Below are 22,638 nucleotides of genomic sequence, written 5' to 3' on the forward strand. Positions count from 1 at the left end.
GGGCGTGGCCCATTCCCCGAAGGAGAGGAAGAAGTTGGAGGTGAAGTGCATTTCTGTCAGTGAGTCATATTCTCCCATTAGCTTCCATCATTAGAGATGCTTTTCTTGGGGGCAGAGGGTGATGAGCTTTGCCTTAAAATATAAAGAAATTTCAATAATTAACAAAATATATATATATATAAAGAAATTTCAATTGAGAACGCAGCAAATTTTAATTCCTCCAGAGTTAGAAGAGCTGCTTTTCCTTCTAATATACAAAAACAATTTTTCTGAAACTTACAAAAAAAATCCAGAAACGGCATTCTCTTGAGATCAGAGCCCTTCTAAAAATCACATTTAGTGTTTGTACCATTCAGCACCACAGGGAAGATTAAATTTCTTCCACGTTGCCTGTTTCTCGCTCTTTCCTCTGATTCTCTCCTTTGCATCATAAATATTCCTTTTCAACCCCCTAAATTTTAGCGATTTCCTCTGAGAGACATTTGAAAAGGAATCTTTATTGCTATTTATTTTATTTAGAGTCCCATTTTAGAGCTGTTAATGTGTTAATACGCTATTTTCTTTTCTACATTCCTCTTCTCTGGATGGGGAAGATTGAACTTTCTTCAAGAAGAGATGGATTTAATTGGTTAATTTCATAATTTAGATTCTTTGTCGGTCTAGTTTCCAAAAGAAGGAGTTCCTTTAAGCTCGCTGCAACTACATTTGCTTTTGAAGGAGCCCTTTATGTTGCAGTGAATAAAGTGTCTCTTATTAAGTAGAAAATAAATGAATCTTTGGCAGGACTCTGCTCCCAATGGGTGAAACATCACAGGAAATTGAGAAATTGTTTCTTTTTGACCTTATGGGAAATTTTTGCGGGTGAGATTTAGTACCACGGTTTTAAGACTACTGCTTAAATTCATCAAGAAAAAGTCGAACAAGGGACAGTTTTTGGAAGGGAGACGTATCAATGTGATGTTGCTCTGCCTAATCTGTTAAATTTTCCAAGAACTCTGGCGTATGGTCAAGAAGATTATATTTTCTCTTACGTAATAATTGTGTTACTGTTAAAAAGAACTTAGAAGTATTTTAGCAATTTAGGAATAAGTTTGTCAAAAGTTAGCCTCGTTGGATATCCTTTTATTTGTACCTACAAAAAGGGCTGTTTTTTTATGTGTCCAAGAAGAAATGTGTCCCAGCTGCAGCATCCAGCTTCTGTTCTCAGTTGGACTCTGGGCTCCGCTTAAACTTGAGCAGATCCACTTGCGACACTAGACCTGGGTTCTGAGCTCCAGACCTGAGCCCCAAACACTGGATGTCTCCCTCTGAGGCTTTCTGCACATAGTCACCTTATTTGGGAATCGTGCCCCACACCCATGCTGTGAGTTGAACCCGTAGCCTATTTTCCTGCCAGGTTCCTTGGAGACACTGGGCAGCATCACCGTGTGTCTTGTAGTCTAAACCCAAGAATGTCCCTGTTCATTTCCGATATTCCCCTCAACTTGCAATCAATTGCCAAGTCCTCTTGATTCCCCTAAAGAGGCCGGACAGCCATCCCCTCCTCGTCCCTGCCCCACCTCCCCACTACCTGGCTCAGGTAACAATTCTCTCAGGCCCTGATTTCTCCAGCAGCCTCTTCAACCAGTCTCTTGCCCTCAGTCTTTCCGTTACATCATCCTGTTTCCATCCTGCAACCACTTTCTAAAATTAACTGTGATTATGTTCCATCCTGGCCTGAAGTTCGTTGCTTGGTTTGTTTCTAGGGCCTACCTGCAATATTCACCATAGATTCCAAACTCTTAACCTGGCCCTTGCTTATGTGTTTCAGCTTCTTTCCGCTTTCCAGCTTCATCAGCCCCTTGACAAATGAATGCTTCCCTCTCTAACCAGAACTGGACTATTTACAGTGAGAATGTCCTCCTCTGCTTTTTCCCATTCTTGGCAAATTTTAATCTATTGTCCAGAAGCCAAAGAACTCTCCCCCCTTACCCACTCCCCCCTCAACCCGCTTCCCAGATTCAGCTAGATACTCCTTGTTTGAGTTCCCATACACCCCGGCTGTACTTCCACGAGAGTTGATCCTTGATTGTAAACTCCTTGAGGGCAGGCCATACAGCTCTTTGTATTTGAATCTTCTGCTATGCCTGCTGAATAAATAAATGAGGAATGAATGACTACTTCTAGTGCTTTTCTATATATAAGATTGAATCCTAATTGTAGCGTTGTAAAACTTTGGCTAATTTTGGCTAAGTAGTTTGGAGGATTGGAAAGGCAACTAAGAAAGAATGGAAAAACTGGATTTGGCATCAAAAGGCTGTGGTCTTTGCTAAGTCTGTCAGCCTCTCTGAGTCTCAATCCCTTGTTAAGGAACTGGGATATATTACAGGGTTTGGCTGAGGACTAAGGGAGAAGTGTCTGAGGTGGGGGAGGCATTTTGTGAATTATGATGACTGCACAAGTGTTACCTGCTTTATTCTTATGCTTTTCATACCTGTAGTTCTCCCTACTGCATCTGTGTCAAACACCAGCCTAGGACACGTAGGGGGTGAGTGGTGTCATGCGGCACAGATGGGAGGGGAGTATTTACCAGGTCTCTGTTCAGTTAGGTGGAGACCGACTAATGGCAGGATGGACATCGGAAATGGTTCACCCTTAGCTTTCCCATTGGAAATACACTCCACCCTCTTATACGCTATTGGTGAAAGTAAGACCTCATGTAGTGGGAAAACAATTAGATAACGTGCATTGAGAACCTTAACAATATTTCCCCCTTTTGACAAAGTAATTCCATTTCTGGGATTTATCTTGAGGGAATGATTTCTGAAAATGGGGATGGGAACACCTAAGACATGCAAAGATGTTCATTGCAGTTGTGGTTATGATAGTGGATGATGGACAATAATCTGAATCAGGTAACCAGTGAGGAGCGCTATGGCCTTGCCCTTCAGTGGGCTCTCTGTAAGACAGAATCATGATTTTGAAAAAATACTCAAGTGAAAAAAGGAGTCCAAATATTCGATCCACGATTTAATTAAAACTATGTAAATCAAACAAGTATAGAAAAACAAAAAGTGACCAGTAGGAAAATACACTCCATTTTGAAAGAGATAAGTCGTAACTAAGAAATCCAGTCACAGCCTGGCCTCGCTACACTGAGGACCCAGTGAATGAGGTCACTTTCTCCTGTGCAAACGAATCTTTCTTTGACATTGGATAGATGCCAGACCTTCCTCCTGCCTTTTAAAATCTGGAAGAAAGCATTCAGAGGAATACCAATCAGAAGTAAAAATTGGCTTAGAGCTGAAGTTGTAGAATACTAAGAAAGGAAAGGCTAAATGTACTTGAAAAAGATAGTAATCATGACAACTTTGTAAGGCATTTTTGAGTGTGCAAAGTGTTTTCGTATGCATTTTTCATTTCGATGGGCTCTTCTCTTATGTGGCTTTTTATCCTACCTGTAAAAATCACTACAGATGTAAGGAGCTGAGAAACACAGTTACTACTTATTTGGGCTCCATTCCCTTTATTGGCCTCTTATCCAGGGATTTCCCTGCTGTGCAGAGTTTACTTTGAACCCAGCGGAAATTACCTAGAAGGGAACAGTCGGGCCCAGGAAATAAATAGGCATTTCATTGTGGCATTATTCACTGGAGGACCTCCAAACATTTGGCACACTTTTTCCCACACGTGCCTCATGGAATCTTGTGTTATAGAGAGGCGCAGAGCTGCTGGGAACTGCCCACCGTCACACAGCAAGTCAGTTGTAGAATTGTGATCCCCTTTTTTCCTCTTGAATTCCCATATAGCCCAAGTGTCAGTTCTCCCACAGGATTTCATGTTCCTTTTTTGTACTGTCTGTCTTAGCTCCAGAAAAGATCTTTTCTTTGATTATTTTCCCACATGTCTGTGGTTGAGAGCCATGGTGCATTTGTTGAATGCACTGTGCTGTTTTCACCCCTGCAGTTCCCTGTTTGATGGTTCGATACTTAGGGAGAAGAGAGACAGTGAGAAGGAAAATCTGCTCAGTGCCTTTAACCCTAGGTTTGGGCCATTTTTCTCGAAGACAAGCTCTTGCTCTCTCTTATCTTATTCCAACCTCCATGTTCTCAGGATGAGAAATAAATCTTTACACAAAAATCCAAGGGTTAGTTTCCAGGTGTTTGAGGGGAAGCTTCGGTCCCCAGTGGAGCTTTTTGGGGGAGTTTGTTATTTCACTAGGGACAGTGCTGAATGCTTCTGGTTTACGCTTCTGTTTCCAAGTTTATTTTATGTTTTGTTGTGGTTTTCAGATTTCTCATGGTTTGGATTTGGGAAAGTAAAATCAAGACAAGGTGTTGGTAAGTAGTTCCTCCTTCTTTGGATAAGTAATGAGTTTGTGTTGTTTAATTAGGGTGAAACTGCTTTGACTCTCTTTATACTTGTTGGTCCTTGATTCTTTTTCTGTGTTCCCGGTTTCTGATTTGCTGAAGAAAGAGGCCTAGAATTTTCCAGAAAAGGAATACTGACTTCAGTAAATGGTTTTGTATTTTTGACATCACCTTGTTTCTATCCTATGGGGGAGTGTTAACTGTCATCCAGATCTAGCTTGTTGCTGCATTTTTAAGGTTAAGGAAATGAAATGCAACTACACTCCAACTCCATGTACAGCAAACATTTGGCTGAATATTCAAGTCTGGTCAAGTTCGCATCTTAACTTTCTTCCATTGGCCAACATGTAATAAATTTCTGAATTAGGAAATCAGCTGTTCATTTATGACCACTTCTCTTTCAAAGCAAGACTCTAACGTCCAGACGCTATGATTTGTGCTTGATTGCATTCTGTTCCTTGCATTCAGACTATGTGCTGGTAATTGAAAAGCAGAGTTTGTAGCTATGAAATGAGTGCAGATAATGTAACTCATCACTAGGACTGGAATCAGGTGTGATCTCCCGGGACCTCCAATTTGTTCAGTATTTTCTATGGGTACAGAGACAATGAACAGGAATTGCTTAGAAGGCATGAAAACACAAACTGTCTTTACATCTTGCCTGTGTATTTCCAAGATCTGGCCCCATCTTTAGTATCTGTTGATTAGTATTTATTTCGGTAGCAAGGTTGGCTATAGGGAAAATTGTAAAATAGGGGAAGTGTACCAGGGTCCTGGAGCCTTCCAGTTCTGAGTCATCCACCCCATACGTGTCCATCCCATCCATACAAGGAAGCCTGTTTCCTTTCTCTTTTTGAGCCCGATAGCAGACCTTTCCTATTGGACAGCCTTTCTCAGTGTTGGTCCAGTGATCCAAAATGTCACACGGGCTGAACCCAGAGGTGGCAGAAACTGAGCCAGAGAGGGCCTGAAGGGGGAAAGTCACCCTGACCCTTAGCTAGCCCTAGGAATTCCAAGACTAAAGCTCTTAACCAGCAAAGAGAAAGTGGAGTGTGGCAAAGTTGGAACATTAAGCTCCACCAGCTAAGGACTTGTCTGTGACTCCCCAGGGGCAAATTTCAGATCCAGCTGATCATAGGCACTTTGCCAAGATAGCAGAGAGATTGTCCATGCAATCTTGAAGGCACCCTGTTCCAAGGCTTTGTGCTCACTCTGTGTGTGGCGGTGAAGAGGGAAGTTGAGTGACAAGCTCTCTCACAATAGCGCCGTGAGATGGGGTTTTCCTTCCACTAAACAGCAAATCGGTGCAACCATGTAAATGTTTTGCTTTGTTATTGTTTTTGTTTTTGTTTTAAATTTTTTTGAAGTAATCTTTATTTTTTTAAAACAGAAAAGAATAAAGAATAAAACAAACAAACAAAAACACCATTTATCCCTGTACCCAGAGAGTGTTTGTTAACATAGAGAAAAATTATACATGCATAAGATTTTTCAAAAATTAACAGTACAGAAATGTAAATATTAAACAATGTCTCTCTTACCCACCTCCATGGTTTCGCCCCACCATCTCTCTCCCAAGAGATGTACCTATCACATATGTCTTATGTCCTTACAAAGAAAATAAATTTTATGGATTATATAGACCCTTTGAAAATGTATACACCATACTCTTACTCTTTATCTCCCCTTTAAAAATAAAACTAATAGTTAACGATACTTATTGGCATTTTACATGGTACAGCCATGTACATGTTTTCCAGGCCATTTTGCTCTGCAGAGAGGCACTTGTTCCTGGAAAGCTTCAAAAACTGGGCTTCACCCTTTTAGGCTACAGCAGAGAGAATTCTCCAGAATTGTTCTTTCAGCTACAGTTCATCAGAAGTGATGCTGCTTTAAAATGTAGGTTTTATGATTATTCAGCTGTGGGAAGGTCACAGGTCTGGAGATGACTGCCACTGAAAATATCGTTTGTTACTCACAGATCCCAAGAGAAGAGGGCAGGCCATGCCACAGTGGGGACCATGGTGCTGAAGGGGGCACAGGGTCCATCAGGAGGCAGAGGGAGTAAGGGGAAAACATAGACAAGAACCTCTATTGTGGTTTCTGCAGAAAGGAATGGGTGAGGCAGGGTAAGCAGGTTTAGGACTGGCTGGGTTGAGTAAGGTCAATGGGCTCTGGGATGTAGGGACAGTCCCCAGTTGTCTTATACCTGGCTCTGGGGTGATGGGGCAGGTGGATAGCAGCCTGGAGTGTGAGAGCCTAGTAAGTAATGCGGTTGGGGGCGTAGACTGTAGATTGTTCAGTTTGTGTATGAAACGTACTCTCGTAGGCAAGTACTTTATTATCTCTAGGAATTGGCAGTCCCTCCTCTGTCACCAAAGCCTCAGATGTTGAAGCATCAGAATACAGAAAATAAAAGACATGGTTAATACAGCTGTTTAAGAACAATAATCTGTCTCTCTCCTTGAAGGCATGTTGGTCTTGAGAGAAGGAAACTCCTTCTCCAGATGACCTACATCAATTCTTATCAGGGAAAAAAGTCTCAATCAGGCTTACAAATGTTTGTAAAGTCATTTATGCAGGATATGTTACTGAGCAGCTCTGGTAAAAGAAAAATGCCTCTTTGCATGTGAGACATATTAAAATAAAAATGGGCTAAAAATGTTTCCAGGCATAGCTCCTATTTGTCAGCTCAGTAATTAGAACTATCTACCCCAAACTCAGCAAGCTGCACATACCCAGCAACTTAAAACTTTTTGTTAATATTATAAGACATTTTTTCAAGTCCTCCTATGAATTTCTCACCTGCTGTGATGTGCCCCTGACTCTTCTTCTGTCTGTCTTTTTGGGGTGTTTTCCCCACGTGCACAGACACATAACGAGACATCCATGATATGCACAGACAGGCTGCTGTCAAATTATATAGACATTCATCTTCCCCGCTGAGAGCTTTCCCCCTTTGCAGGTTTGCTGTGCTCCATTTGATCAAAATGTTCATAGAAAAATGGCTGAATCTCTGCAACCTTGCCAGCTGTATCAATCTTCCAGGATTTGGAACATCAATAATGAAGAAAACAGCACTTGAATTAACATTCCACTTGATAAATTGTTGAGGTTTATATGTTGCTCAGATTTGTCAACAGTGACCTTCTGGCAAAGTGAAAAAGCTTTTGAAAGATTACCTCTGGTGCTTTATACCACTTCTGTGCTTAAAACATTTCCCCCCAAACAGAGAGCCTCTCCCCTTGGAATCTGTTACCTCAGAGTTGGGGGTTTTACTCAGCGAGGCCACAGGAAGGAAAGGGTGTCCTCTGGTGATGGAGAAGCAAAGAGCAAGTCCCTTGGTTGAACTCTTTAAGTAAGGCTCCACTGTGTACATGGCAGATGCTTCAGAGCCCGAATTCCTGGAGGAATTTCAACATTGTCTTCTAAGTATCATCCTCCTCCAAAATGATTGAATGCTACGGGAATGTGGATAGCCTGTCCTGGGCCAAAAGGGAATCAGAGGAAAAGCAACTGGGATCAGTGCGTTTCAAATTGTTGCAGGGAATCCAGAAGCAAATATCGCTGGCCTTCTGACAGCATGTGGAGTGTTTGAACATGACAACTCTTGCATTTCTGGGGGTAAATGTGCAGCCTGGAATCTGTTGAGAAATGTGTGGCCTCTACTGCACCCTCCCCGGGGAGCTCGGACGGTAGCGTGCTTTGGTAACCTCGAAGGAGGGGACAGCTGCACCGGGACTGGAGCAAGGGAGCCCATGATGGGAAGGTTTTATTGACATGATGCAGAAAGCTTAGCATAACACATTTCCATTTTCCACCTCTGGGTTTAAGCTCTGGGTGACTGGGGCCTGTCAAGAAGCAAATCATAAAACAGGGATGGTTAAGGATATTAGAAAGAACTTGTCTGTGTAGCTATTCTTGGCAGAATTTCCACTGTTTACTAACACTGGTGAGCTAGGCTTAAGATGAATACAACTGGTAAGCTTGCCTTTGCTTTGAGTGTTCTGTGGCTTCTAAATTGGCTGTGTGAGGACTTGCTTGCAGAATTAAGCCAGAGTGTATCATTAAAAGCAACTTAAATACACATCCCCTTGAGAGAGTGCTTTTAAAAATTACCTATAATAGCAGTTGGCTGCCTCCTGCATAGTTTAAGATTCAGCTAGCTGGGGAATGTCGTTATCCCTACAAACTGTGATAATCCCCATATAAGAGGGAAAATGGATCTTGGAGGTTGGGGGATGGATTACCGTGATAGTTCAGAGGGAATTCAAAAAAGTATGATACAACAACTTTTGTTTCTATTGCTGTGCTTCTTACAGAAAAAGTAAAATGTGAGGAAGAGGTAGAGGTTGGCTGGAGGTGCTGAAACATCCTGGGGGATTGGACGAACACACATGGTCTTGCTCAGGAAATAGTGATTAAGGCTTTCATTTCCCCAGTACACATTTGTCTTCGCTGCACATTGGATTTTGCCTTCTCATTGCCTTCCCTTTGTCTTTCTTCCATATCCTTTTCTTCCTGTCTTCCTCTTAGCTTATTATAGTAGCCCTGGCCAGTGAGAGCCTTCTGTAAGACCCTGCACCTATTCAGGATACTGTAGAATCCTGTGTACTATACTAGGGGGTTTTGTCTACTTTTCCTGTAGGGCGTGTCTGTCAAAAGCCACTGAGATCTTAATTGTTTGCAAGTTTTCAATGAATGTAGACCTTTATCTTTGTGAATGTATTTTTGGTTGCAAACATTATGGGTCAATGGTTGAATTGTTTAGATAAGATACAGTAGACTGTATTTATGGGTATATACGTTCTGAGACTCTGGACTGGAAAGTTTAAATCTGGTATGAAAAATGCTATGGTTATTGCTTTAGTATAAAGACATCCATGTAATGACACTACAAATAATGTTATGGCTAAAGGCAAAACAGGGAACTTTGCCATGGAATTGATCCATTATTGCTGTGAAAGTATTTTGTATGCAAAAGTGGTGCCGCTGCTGAGAGAATATACAGAAATTGGAGCATAGTAATAGGACAGTCCAATGCAATTCTAGTCAACCAGTTATTTGTAAGTTTATTTAGTAACACTTAGTAGTAATTCATACTCATGAAGCACATTTTCATATCAGTAGTTTCATTCCAGTCTCAGAAAGTAACAAGCAGATACTATTTTGCATATTTTACACATGTAAGCAGATGTAGAGGTACAAAAAAGGTAAGTGACTTGTCCAAAGAGTGGTGAAAGGATCAGATCTTTGAACTTCTAGGACGTCTTTCAGTACACTGTACAACAGGAATCCTAGATTCATGCTGGGTGTTTCAATGAGAGAGTGTTCTAAAGATGTTCAGAGAACAGAGAGGAAAGCTGCATATTGAATTACAGGAGAAGGAAGTAAAGAAATTGGAACCCTCACACACTGCTGTTGGGGATATAAAATATGTAGTGCAGCCACTTTGGAAAACAGCTTGGCAGTTCCTGAAAATGTTAACCGTAAAGCTACTGTATGACCAGCAATTCCACCCAAGAAAAATGAAAACATATATCCACACAAAAACTTGTACACGCATGCACATAGCTACATTATTCATAATAGCCAAAAATTTTAAACAACCCAAATTTCTATCAATTGATGAATGGATCAACAAAATGGTGTGTATCCATGCAATGGAATATCATTTGGTAATAAAAAGGAATAAAATAATGACGCATGCTACAACGTGAATCAACCTTAAAAACGTTAGGCTAAGTGAAAGAAGCACAAAAGATCACATATTATGTGATCCCATTGATATGAAATGTCCAAAATAGGTAAATCCATAGAGATAAAAAGTAAATTTGTGGATGCCCAGGGCTGGAAGTGGGGAGAATGGGAAGCGACTGCTAATTGAGATGATAAAAATCTCCTAAAATTAGATTGTAGTGATGGTTTCACAACTCTTTGAATATGCTAAAACCCACTGAATTGTACACTTTAAATGGGTGAATTTTAGGTATGTGAATTATAGCTCAACAAAACCATGAAAAATTACAGGAGAATATGTATTTTTCCAACTCCAGGCCCAGCCTCAGTTATCAGCAATGATGATGACTCTGCCAGCCCACTCCATCACATCTCCAATGGGAGTAACACCCCATCGTCTTCAGAGGGTGGCCCTGATGCTGTCATTATTGGAATGACCAAGATTCCTGTCATTGAAAATCCCCAGTACTTTGGCATCACCAATAGTCAGCTCAAGCCAGACACATGTAAGTACATCTGTTTATACTTATTGGCCCATTTGCTGCATAGCTGTATCAAGCAGCATGTTTATCAGAGTCCCTGACGAGGATGACTGAGGGGAGGGTACAGTGTGAAATGTCTGAGGATTCTTGGGGCTTTGAGCCCAAGGAATAGATCATTTAGTTTGTTGATTATGGAGTTCTCAGGGTGTGTCTCCTGCTGGGATTGGAACTGTGGGCAGATACTGACTTCTCTTGAGATCCATTTTCCAAAACTATTTGTCAACATGAAGTTGGAATCAAGGCATGCTTATCTTGAAAAAGATAGACAGAAACCAGAAGTGTCATTAGAATGCACATACATCAGTTACAGAAGATAAGCAATTGGTGGGATTTAAATTTGGTTTATTGAAAGTCCTTAAAATATACACTAATGGTAGTCAGGAATGCTCTGTGTTGCACACAGGTGGTATCAATTTAGGTAGTTCTGTTTTCTTTGTTCAGTCCTAGTTCCCATCATGAGGCTTGTTGTGATGTCACAATAGCAAAGGGACATCACAACAGATGGTCTGCCTGTTAAGTACACAGAGTTATATTTCTTAGAACCAAATTAACCCACTAGCCTCTGTTGGGAAACTTGGAATCTTTCTCTTATCCTATCTTCTGAGCCAGTGCTCAAATATAGAGACTGGAACACAGCCTGAAGGACAAGAAATAAAGTCACAGTAGACAAACAAGCTTATGCCACTGGAACTCCAGGCCTTCCCTTACACATGAATAAGGGGCCATGAGGGCTAGAATATCAGGTGGCTAAGGTCCCGGGGGTTCTCTGGCACTGACAAGTGGGTACCTTTTGTCTATCTGCATGTTCTTGCCCCATCTTAAATACTGTTCTCCTGCCCTGTCTCAGGTAAGGTAGGACTATTTCAAGGTTAGATGTTGAGGACTGACTTTTCACTGAGAATGCTCATGGATAAGGGGACTTAACAGTGAGTATCTTTTCAAATATAAAGAAACATCTGTAATTTCCTCCTATTCATTCAAATTTATCCTGAGGTATGTTTAACAATGGATTTGAATTTAATTATTAGGGTGAACAGTATTACAGTTTTGTAATGTGTGAGACTGAACCTCAACATAGCTTTCAGTTGAATATGTAATATGACAAGATAAATAGAATAGCATATATGAAGAATATTGAGTTCCTTGAAATAAAAGGTATTCTTTGAAATCAAAGTATTATTAATTCTAATATTATTATTATGGTGTGAACATGATGTGTGGAGGTTTGCTTAAAATGTGCATTCTTTGTTGAGATAAGCATCCTCCAATGGTTCCTGAAATGCCCTGCATGTGTAACAGTCAAACACTGAATAAAGCAAAGCAAGATAGTGTAATGAGAGACTCTGTCATCATTTTGATTGTTCTCCCTAGGAACAGAGTACTTTGACACCCCTGTCACCACCACCAGCACCAGGCTGTATGATGTACTTTAGTTAACCTGAGACTGCATTAAAATTGAAGTTGACTAAAATCAACCTGTACTCAAAAATTTGCTATACTTTGTCAATGGAGGAAAGATAAAGCTGAATAATCAAGTAGATAGCATTAGCCTAACAAGTCCAATAAGAGAAAATGAACCAATGAGCAAGAAAGCAAACAAATGAGAGCCTATAGAATCAAGTGAGCTAGATGGCTTCTGAGTCTGTGGTTCTTTCTAGAAGTGCTTTCTTCCCTTAGAAATTCCACAAGAAAATTTCCAAAGGTCATTTCCTTAATCTAGAGTTCATAGAGGTTTATACAAAGGTTTTGGATTAGACATTTTGGTAATTTTGGAAGAGTCTTGGTTTTGTGGCTCAGTCACTCCCACTTAGGAAGAGTTGGAAGAGAGTTGAGGAGACCTGCAGCTTCCCCTCAGCTTCTGCTCTCTACCAGAGGGCGCCAGACCATTGATTGTTTGGTTGTTCCTTATAAAGTCTTGTTGGGTCCTTCACTCAGCAGTCCTTACTGGCTCAGTGTTCTCAATCACTTAGTATCTTATATCAGAAGAAATTTTCTTTCTTCCAAGCATCAAGCCATATGCTGTTTCATGATTTTAAGAACACTTAAAATAACACATCTTCCATAAATCCTTTTTCAAAGAAATGGGAATAAAGAAGCAATTTACTTCTCTCATTCCCTCTACCCTTTCTTAAAAGTTGTCCTTTACCCCATACTTTTTACCTTTATCTTCAATGTATCTGTTGCCTTTTGTGAAGTCCTGAGTATGACCACTCTGGTGTATGTTTCTCTAGTCTTGATTAGGTTAGATTGTAAGCTCCTAGAGAGCAGAAACTATACTTGTTGAACTACTTCTTCATAGCATGGGACATGATGTGCCTTTGATGTTGGCCAGATGTTGACCAGATATGGCTATATATTGCTGAAATATTAATTACTAACAGACTTGTAACAAGTATAGAGGACCATTTACATTGAGCCTTTTACATTGGGTCCTTTCCTATTAAATTTGCCTACGTAGACTTTGTTTGTTAGATGTATTTTTAACAATATGTTAGCCAGTTTAAATAGATTTAGATAGCAAATTTAGCAGAAATAAGCCTTTAACAAAAAAACCTTTCTTTGAAGATCCTAATTGTAGTCATTCAGAAATTTAAATATTTCAAAATGCATAGATCTGATGTACAGAGGGATCTGTTGCTATAGACCCATGATATTTTGGGAGCTTAGCTTTCAGTTAAGTTATTCCCATCAAGTATTTTTACAACCAATCTCTAAAGAAGGGCTCTTCCAAGAAGTTGGATAGGTTACATCTGAAAAACAAATTTAAGAAGCTCTCAGAAAAAGTATGGAATTTTTCCCATGTGCTTAAAGCAAAATATCACATAGACAGTATACCACCAAGCTCTGGATCCATCAGAGGCTTGGGTCACAACCCAGCACTTTTACTTCTCTTTCCTAAAGCTGCCTGCTATTCAAAGATGTTGGCTTTATATGTGTGCTCTTACAAACAGTGATCCCAGCTTATTTCACTGAATTGTAAGAATCTAATGTAGAAGGTGAAGTTCAATTCATTACATATTTATTGACTACCCACAATATTCCTACAATACTAAGAATTGGAAATTTGGTCATAATGATGGCATGTTCCTTGCCCTCAGGGAGTCTCCTCTGGGAGGCCAGTGGTGAAAGACTTCATCGTATAATCACAATGCACTATGATAGGATAGCTTAGAGCAAGGATCCTAAACCCTTACAAAGATCAGGCAGGTCAATATGAGAAACAGGCTAGATCAGAAAGATGATATGGTATAGTGAAGATCATGATGGCACGTGGGCTTGGTATTACCAGATACTCCAATTTTTCCAGAGAGAGCAGGCATTTTATATTTTATGTGAATTCTCCAAGATTTAAAACGCTGGGTGGAACCAACAAAATACATCAGCAGAGTCAGATTTGGTCCACAATCCACCAACTGTTTGTGACCTTAAAGATCAATGAATACATACACCTTATTTTACAGACAATGCTCAGAAATGGCTTGTCCAAAAGTAATACAGCCTCCCTGCTTGTGTAGCTTTGCTCTAAAAACAGAACAACAAACAAACAAAAAATCATGATTAAACCATATTTCTTTAAATGATGTGTAAGATCATTTGAGTGAAGGATGATGACAAATTTTATTCCCCTAAGTAATTTTTCACTCTCAGGAGCTATGTGAGGTTTTCATTTACAAAGTCCAGAGGTTGTTTGCAGGATTTTAGAACAATCTGAACAGGGCTGAATTGCTCCTGAGCACTTTCCAATAGCAAGTCTGTCTACTTTATTGCAGGGCCCAGAGGTTCCCCCAAGACCGCCTGATAATAATTTGGTATTTGGAGGCTCCTGTGTCACTGCAGGAACTAAAGGAGGCTAAATCCATGCCTGATGGAGGAGAAGAGTTCTATGGTTATCTGCAAATTCTGGCCAGACAACATCTTGACGTCACTCCTTAGCTTCCAAAACCTAGCCAAGGAAGAAGTTGCCTTCCCAAGAGAAAGCAGTGTGCTCTAATGACTAAACCCTCAAAGTGCTATGCCACTCTAACTATAGACCCATCTCCTCGATCAATCAGGATGGCAAGATGGAGCTGAGGAGCTCAGCAACATCAAGGCTGGAGTTGGTCTTTAATTCAACTAGTCTGTGTAGACGTGTCTGAAAACCACATCATCTGTCCGCACGGGGTGTTTTCCCAGTAGGACTGACCAACCCGGCTCAAGGGCAGCTGTGCTGCTATCCTCTCCTTGACTGCTAAGAACATTTTTGACAGGGTACAATGGAAACACACCTTCTGAGCTGGAAAAAAAAGAAAGAAAGAAAGAAAGAAAGAAAGAAAGAAAAAAAAAAAAAAACCACTCTAACCAGCAAAACCCCTGAATCATCAATCTTGGGTTCTCTTGAAGGGTGGGAATGCGTTATAGCTTCCCCTGCAGGAAAAGCAAATCCCATAGACTTATTGTCATCCCTAGAATTGTGTCTTTCCTAGAGCAGCCTTGTAAATTAGCTAGGGTCCTAGGCGGAGGGCCTAAATTAAATGGGAATTGTCTTGAAATACATACTGTATGTGTTTGTTCTTACAGCGCATGCCCTCTATGTATATCTAGGGCTAGTAACTCTCTGTGGCAGATACAGATAAGGAATTCTGACTTTTTTCCACTTTAATTCCATTTCCAATGAAATGGATGTTTATTGATTTCCTGCAGCGTGTGCCATACTTCAAGTATTATAGTTCACGCGTGTATATATGTTTGTGGGTGTGTTTTCCCATTGGTTACATGCTTATTAGGCAACTACGTAGATAAGCACAGATTCATAGACCAGCTAAGACTAAGGAGATAAAATATAATAAAAGGAGGGAGTGTTTTAACAGTAGTTGAAAAGATCACATAGGACACCCCTCTTGCTCCCCTTAACTGCCATACCCACCCTGTCATTGTGTTACCAACCAAGGGAGGGAATGGAAGTGGTATTTTTCACAGAACTGCAGAGGTTTTGAACATGTTTGTAACATTACTTTGAGTACACATGAGCAAAAATTCTGAATCATATCCAAGACCTCAGGAGCTCGTTAGGTCAAGGGATGAGAGTTATTGGAGGTTATCTTCGAACTTCAGTGCAATCTGTGTCCATGGTCCATTTTGATGGTCCATTTGATGGAAGTAAAAACAGGCAGAAACAATTGCTATAGCACTTTCCTAGGTCCTTTGCCTACTAACTTTGTCTTTCAAAAGTATGTTTTCTTCCAAGTATTTAATTGGCCAAACAATAATTGCTTTGGGAACTGTTTATATCCCTTTGAAGGCCATGGCCTGCACTTTAAAAATAACCTAAGTCTATTTTGTCCAGCATGAGTGTTAGGAGCGAGAGAATGCAGTTACTTTAGGATCCTTAGAAATTGCTTCGTTTATGGCACAGTGGGCTGACGACTCGTTTCATGGGGGTCTTCATGGCACATTGCTCAGCCGCTGTAGGTCCCAATCCAATTCTGTCTCTTGGTGCCATAGTTCCCCATTGCCAGCTATAACAGCTTGATACTATATTCTCCTTTCAACTCCAGAGGAGATGGTAAGAAGCTATCAAATAATGCTTAAAAAAAGCAACTTGAGTTCCCTCGAAGAAAGGAAACGAATACATGCTGCACAATTACACGTAAAACGTAACCCATGTTACAAACTCTATTGAGAAGGAGATTTGTTAGGAAACCAGTTTTCAAGCACATTTACAACTAAGTAAAATAAGCGACATCATTCTATTAGCATTTGACCACTGGATGATATTACTTGTTATCAAAAAAGAAATACCACCCAGTTACAGGGTACCTAGACCTCTTAGAGAAAACAGCCCATCTTACATTTAATGACTAAAAGGGAAAAACAATTATGGATTTAGGTCAGGGAGACACTCACAACGATATTCTGATTTTACTTCCACATCATCAGCCAACCAAGAGGGAATTATGCACCCCTCACACATCAGACAGTTCAGTCCAGTTTCACCAAATCATCAGTGATGTGCTGGAAGCATGCAGGCAGATGCAGGATGCTACTGCATTTCTTCTGGGTATTTCCCAACGCCCAGCCCAACTGGAGAGTGGATACCAGCATGATGAATTTATCAAATGCACCCCCATTTTGGTATCTGGTTGGTCACTCTGGCATGTGCCAGCAGACTGGGGACCAGGACCAGCTCAGCAAACACATATGCAGAGGAACCTCTTATGTTGCTAAGCAGCTCCTGCTACCCAGATGCTTTGAACACTGAGTGCTCCCTGTGGTTAAGGAGAAATGAAAGAATGGGAGTTTTTCTTGGATGCGATGCTCGCTCACAGTTCAATTCTTCATGGCAGCTAATGTAACAGAGTGCAGGTTTTCTCCTTGTGAAGTTTTCTCTGCCTTTGCTAATTCTGCCAGCCAGAGAGGGTAAGCCACCATGGTTGGGATCTTCTCAGATTAATCATTATGCCAGCTCCCCTTATGAAGTTCAGCCATGCTGCCTTTCATTCACGATGTTGTACTTGTTTATTTGTTTGCTCTTTTTCTTGGTAGTTGTTACTTCTCTTGAAAGGCATGTACAATGAATTTGCTCCACACCATGGACAGGAAAGAATTGGAGAGAGATCTACTTATGCCAGCTCCCCTTATGAAGTTCAGCCATGCTGCCTTTCATTCACGATGTTGTACTTGTTTATTTGTTTGCTCTTTTTCTTGGTAGTTGTTACTTCTCTTGAAAGGTATGTACAATGAATTTGCTCCACACCATGGACAGGAAAGAATTGGAGAGAGATCTACTTAGTTCAACCTGATAACCAAGCACAAAGGCAGTCTCAATCCTTGAGCTCAGCCTCTAGGAGGAAAGCTGCTTCCTGAGATGGAGACAGCAGCCCAAAGGGTTCCTGAGTCCACGCTGCTCTCTGTCTGAGCCGGCTCCCTTTGGCTGAGAAGATGCTGTGTGTTTCTGAATGCTTGGACTCCCTCAGGGAGGGAAAAATTAGAAGGCGGCATTTGTGGCTCAAAGAAGAAGGACATGTCAGTATCACAGTGACCTTCCCTCCACCCGCAGGGCTGGGGAGGTTCTTAGGATGCAAAACTTTCAGTTTTAAAACTGGGACAGTCCTGGGAAAATGATAATGCATTGGTCACCTTAGTTGGTATAGCTCTGATGATTTCTGCTAGTAAGACAGAATTAAGTCCTCCTTACCCAAAATGCCTTCAGGTACCCTAAAATGCGATTCTTTAAAATAAATAATATAGGTTGTAGTTGGAAATTTGGAAAACATAAGAAACAAAGATGAAATAAAAACTTGTCTGTAATTCCAACAGAGATAATTGGTGATAATATCATTTGGATATCCAACTTCCTCGTCTTGTGAGTGTCCTTTTAACCTCCTGTGATATAAAGTCTAACCACTTGTACCCTGGCCTTTATTTGTACTGGGCTTTGTTCATATTTCTATAGTAAAGGTTTGTCTTGGGTGAATTGTGTTGGAAGGTCCATAGGAGGCTCTCTGGGTATACTATTGTCAGTGTCAGATTTTATATTTGCTTGGTGATGCATAGGGATTAAGACAGAGCTGGGCTGGACTGGCCATGGCAGGTCGGGTTTCGAGGGATCGTGAATCCAGAGGAGCTTAGCTTTTCCAGGGTGAGTGTCACAGAGGAGACGAGCCTTGTGTTATAGGCCCGGAGGACTCAGGGAGCAAAAGGGTCCTGGATCTGCCAAGGCAGGCTGAGCGCTCCAGTTTAGGGTCAGCTCTCTGGATGACTCCAAATGTAGTTGTCTGCTCAGCTGGAGCAGATGATCAGTTTTTGCCCCCAGTTCTTCACCCCCGCTGGGTAGCTCCTTTCAGAGAGCCAAGTGTGCTGGACCTGAAAGGGCCAGTCTGGTTACATCTGATATGGTTCTCACTATTTAGAGATGCCTTTTCTTCCACCCAGGATTCCTCGGCTGTGCCAGGACCTCTGATGAATTGGAATCTCCCCTTAATCATTCAGCCTCACCTAAACTTGATGGAGTCAGTAGCCTAATAGTCTCCAGTCTTCCCCTCATGAAATGCTTCCTCTTCTCATGTCTCAGGCATCAAGGCCTAAGCTGGGGTTCCGGCCAGGGGACTTCTATCAATAATATGACATACAGGAGTATTTCAGAGTTGGCATTTTGCACAGTAATATTAAAGTTGATAGGTTCTAAAAATGAGTTCAGAACACATATTTTCCTATGATTTGTAAGAGATTAGATTTGTGCGACTTTGAACCAAAGGGGGTGGGAAGAACTCTAGAAAGGAAACAATAATCTAATGCCTAGTTTCTCTATTATACTTATCAGTTACTATATACGCTATGAGTATGGGTAGACATCAACATTCTTTTTACCCTGTTGCTATTATTTAGCACATTTATTTAACCATGCCATTGACCTTCTGGGTGCATTAAAGTAGAACCCAGGTCATTATGAGATAATGATGGCATTTAGACTAAGTGCCATATTCCTAATGTTCCAATAAGTGGTTGATATAGAGGGGACAGGATACCATCCCACACTATCTAATTATATCAAAAGAGCTAGTCTCCATGTTATGGAATGCTTTCATTAGAGGAGATTACATGATATATCTGCTTATAAAATAGGCAGAGATGACACCACTGAGTAGCCACCTCACATATTTTCCTGAAAGAATGATGGATTTTCAGATCCGTTTATACTCTCATACCCACTACTGATCCCCACCCTTCCTCCTGAAAGGAGTTTGCTTTTACAAGTGAGCTTGCTTTTACGAGTGAGTTGCTAATGAACAGAGAGAAGCTAACTGGTTACCCAGGGACATAGTCTTACTTTTTTTTTTTGCCCATCTCATTCTGTCATCCTCCTTCCTTTTCTCTATATATTAGGGTTCAGGAACCATGATGCTAATGATGACATTTTATCCTAGTTCCTAGTTCCATTAATGCCATTTCCTGATATCCAGCGAAGCAGTTATGATTCTGTATCACTGTGTAAGCCTTATTTTGAGAAGGCCATTTTCTTCTTTCCCAAGTGCTGTCACTTTTAGGATATTTCTCTCCCTCTTAAGAGTCTTTGTTTTGACTAACATATCTTTGTGTACATATAAGGTTTTAGTTTTCCTTGAGCCCTACCTAGACCTTTATCAACTTTGGTTTTGGAAGAGGAAAACTCTCATTTTCTTAGTAACATTTTGGTGATGGGGAGCTCTGCCTTAGATTCCTGAACTCCTGAGCTTTGAGGAGGAAGACAACGGCCAAGTAGCAAAGGGAATGACCTTATCACTCACTTCCAGAGTCATGCGTCTCCTCTGGGCTTGTGTATACTCTCTGCTGTTTCCTGCACATTGCATCCCAAGTTTTAAATTAAAGTGGATCTTAGCCGGCATGGGGTCTAATGGCTGATGCATGGGTACAGTCCTTGGTGTTCACAACCCAGGGCCTTCTTTTGTTCTTGTAGAAGAGATCTGTGTTTTCGAGGGCCAAGCTTCTGCGTGGGGGCCAAGCTATGGGAGGGGGTTGTGGGGTTGGGGGTGAATCCATATGGTCTTCACACCTTCTGCCCACTTTTGGAAAGAGGGGGCTTGTGTGGATTGGTATGGATGACATTCCCCAAGGAGATCCTTCTGCTAACGGGCACCCAGTCTGGGTGTTAGCGTGGTCCTCTCTCGGAGGTCTCCGTGCTTCCCCGTGACAAGCAATGAGCCCCTTACTGCTTGCTGGGCACCTGCCTGCTGCTTTGCTATGCTGGTCTCAGCAACTCTGCCCTCTGATGCTGCACCACGATCTGCAGAGGTGGGAGACGGAGGGGTCTCTGTTGATTGCTACATGTTGCTTAACTTTATTTCCCTCTCTTATGTTTGAAGAGAGTGGACCTGAAACATGACCTGCATTCTTTTACTATGTTCAGAACCTCCAGGGCTTGTCCACACATATGTATAAATGATAATGGAGCTTGGAAATCTTTATTATACAGAGACACTGATGGAAATGAGATCTGTTGTATTGGAATTTGTGATGTAGTTGATCAGTCAGAACCAAACTCGTACACCAATAAAGACAAGAGTGTCAGATTAATGGTCTCCGTTGCCTGCTTTTTATCACCTGCTAATAATTATTTTTACATAAACTTGAGAATATAATTCAGTGTTGGGATTCCTAAAAGCACTACAGACAGCCTCCTAGAAGTTGTCCCACTGATTCCCATTTAGCTCCCAAGCAACCCCCTCTGCACCCAGCAGGGCCATGATTAGGGTAATGTGGGGAAGCCCTTAATTAAAGTGCATAATTTAAAGGGGCACCAACAAACTCAGCCATCAAGATAAATCATATTTCAATGCAATATTTTAAAAGCCAAAAATTAATGAAATAAATCTATGAAGAAAATTTTTAATTAAGACAGGATTGAGAAGGTGGGGATTAGGGTAAGGTGAGTGCTACAAATTCAAGGTCAAATACTGTCATGATTTGAAATTTCAAGTTTTTTTCTTCATAGACGTTTTTGTTAATTTTTTTTTAATATTACATTAAAACATTATTCATAATGTTGTGATATTTTATATTAACTATAAATGGAATATAATCTTTAAAAATTGTGAGTCACTATATTGTACACCTGAAACTTATATGATATTGTGCATCAACTATACCTCAATAAACAAATAATTTAAAAAAATAAAGGGAAAAAATAAAACATTATTCATGTCAATTACTGAATTTGTGGTGCTCCCTTAAATTTTGTGCACAAGGCAAGAATCTCACTCCCCTCACCCTAGCTTGGCCCTGGACTCAGGCTCCTTTTGACCAGGATCTTGTGTAAACCTCTGGCCTTTGCAAAGCTCTGTTTTGTATACATTAGCTGCTGGGTTGATTAGCTTTCGGTCTTCTCTCCTTTCCTGTATTCCTGGCCTAATTGTCCTTCCTCCCTCCATCCCATCTGTCCCTGGAGATACATTTCTCTGACTTCCTTTTGCTCAACCAGCCTCAGCATCCCCGGCACTAACCATCCTGTGCAATCTGCTGAAGTATCTGCATAGACGGGTACTCTCATCTTCTGATGGCCTTGTTTTTGTATGTGACTCTCCAGACTGAGGAAATGAACAAGACTGCCACAAAAAAAAAAAAAAAAAAAGAAAGAAGGAAAGACAAGAAAAGAGAGAGTGAGAGAGATTCTTTTAAAAAGGCAGAAAGGATAGGAGAGTCCAGGGATCTTCTTAGCAAATTTGAGAATTAATCTAGGGAAAAATTGGGTAAAATTTTAAAATATAAGTGAAATTAAAAAATATATTAGATATTGCTTCATTTCCCCACATTTGGGGTTGTAGTGTTAGATTTGCTAAGTTAGAGATATATACTCTTTGAGATTTAAAATACTCCATTTTCACTTAGCTTGTTCCTTAATGTCATGAGCCCCTTTTTTAATGTGTGCATTTTTGATTATTTTAAACAACCAATATCAAATGCCTTTTATGTGCCAGGCCTTATGAGTTGCATTTTCACATTAAAAAAAAAAAAAAAAGAATCCCTGTCAGCACTGCAGGATAGATATTATTACTCTGTTTTATAGATGAGAAAACTGAGGCTCAGAGAGCTTGAGAGGAAAAATAATGAACCCAAATTACAGCCCCAATGTGGGGGAGTTTCTATTCAGTCCCCAGTCAGCCTCCCTGAAGTCTGGGGCTCTTTCCAGCTGAGAGCGGCTGCTGACCTTTTCCAAAAATAGCATGGAGCAATTTTGAAACTCTGCAAGAGGAATTGTAGTGTTGGTGTTGTACTTTTCACGTGGGCTTATCAAGGTAGGCTGAGGGTATTAACCTTCAAACATGCAGCCAGGGTCATGCCAGATGGCGGGGAGTGAGTTTATTGCTGGGGAGAAAGGAGCCAGTAGTAGGCTGACCCCGGGCCCAGCCTCTAATGTAAGGGTTGACACAGGGGTCACTGGGGCTGTAGGGAGGTCTTCTCAATGGAGTCGTTACCAGAAATACTAAATAATCATGAATAATAAACTCTTATTTTTATTTTTTGCTGGTTAAAAT

The 22,638-nt window shown here is 40.8% G+C and overlaps 1 protein-coding gene across 9 annotated transcripts in view; it reads left to right on the forward strand.

Annotated features, from left to right (window-relative positions):
- The window catches only part of NTRK2 (neurotrophic receptor tyrosine kinase 2), a 411,119-nt gene that overhangs the window by 197,820 nt on the left and 190,661 nt on the right, over positions 1 to 22,638 (forward strand). For 5 of the 9 annotated variants that reach the window (XM_082469619.1, XM_082469620.1, XM_082469622.1 and 2 more), the window contains 2 exons: positions 4,272 to 4,319; positions 10,406 to 10,594. In XM_082469619.1, coding sequence (XP_082325745.1) covers positions 4,272 to 4,319; positions 10,406 to 10,594 — 237 coding nt within the window. Of the gene's footprint in view, positions 1 to 4,271; positions 4,320 to 10,405; positions 10,595 to 14,400; positions 17,217 to 18,541; positions 20,681 to 22,638 lie in introns of those variants that run through there. The other 4 variants (XM_082469624.1, XM_082469625.1, XM_082469626.1 and 1 more) reach the window with 4 other exon arrangements.

The sequence above is a fragment of the Balaenoptera physalus genome (assembly GCF_965194825.1).
Source record: "Balaenoptera physalus genome assembly, chromosome: 7".
Classification (NCBI taxonomy): Eukaryota; Metazoa; Chordata; class Mammalia; order Artiodactyla; family Balaenopteridae; genus Balaenoptera; species Balaenoptera physalus.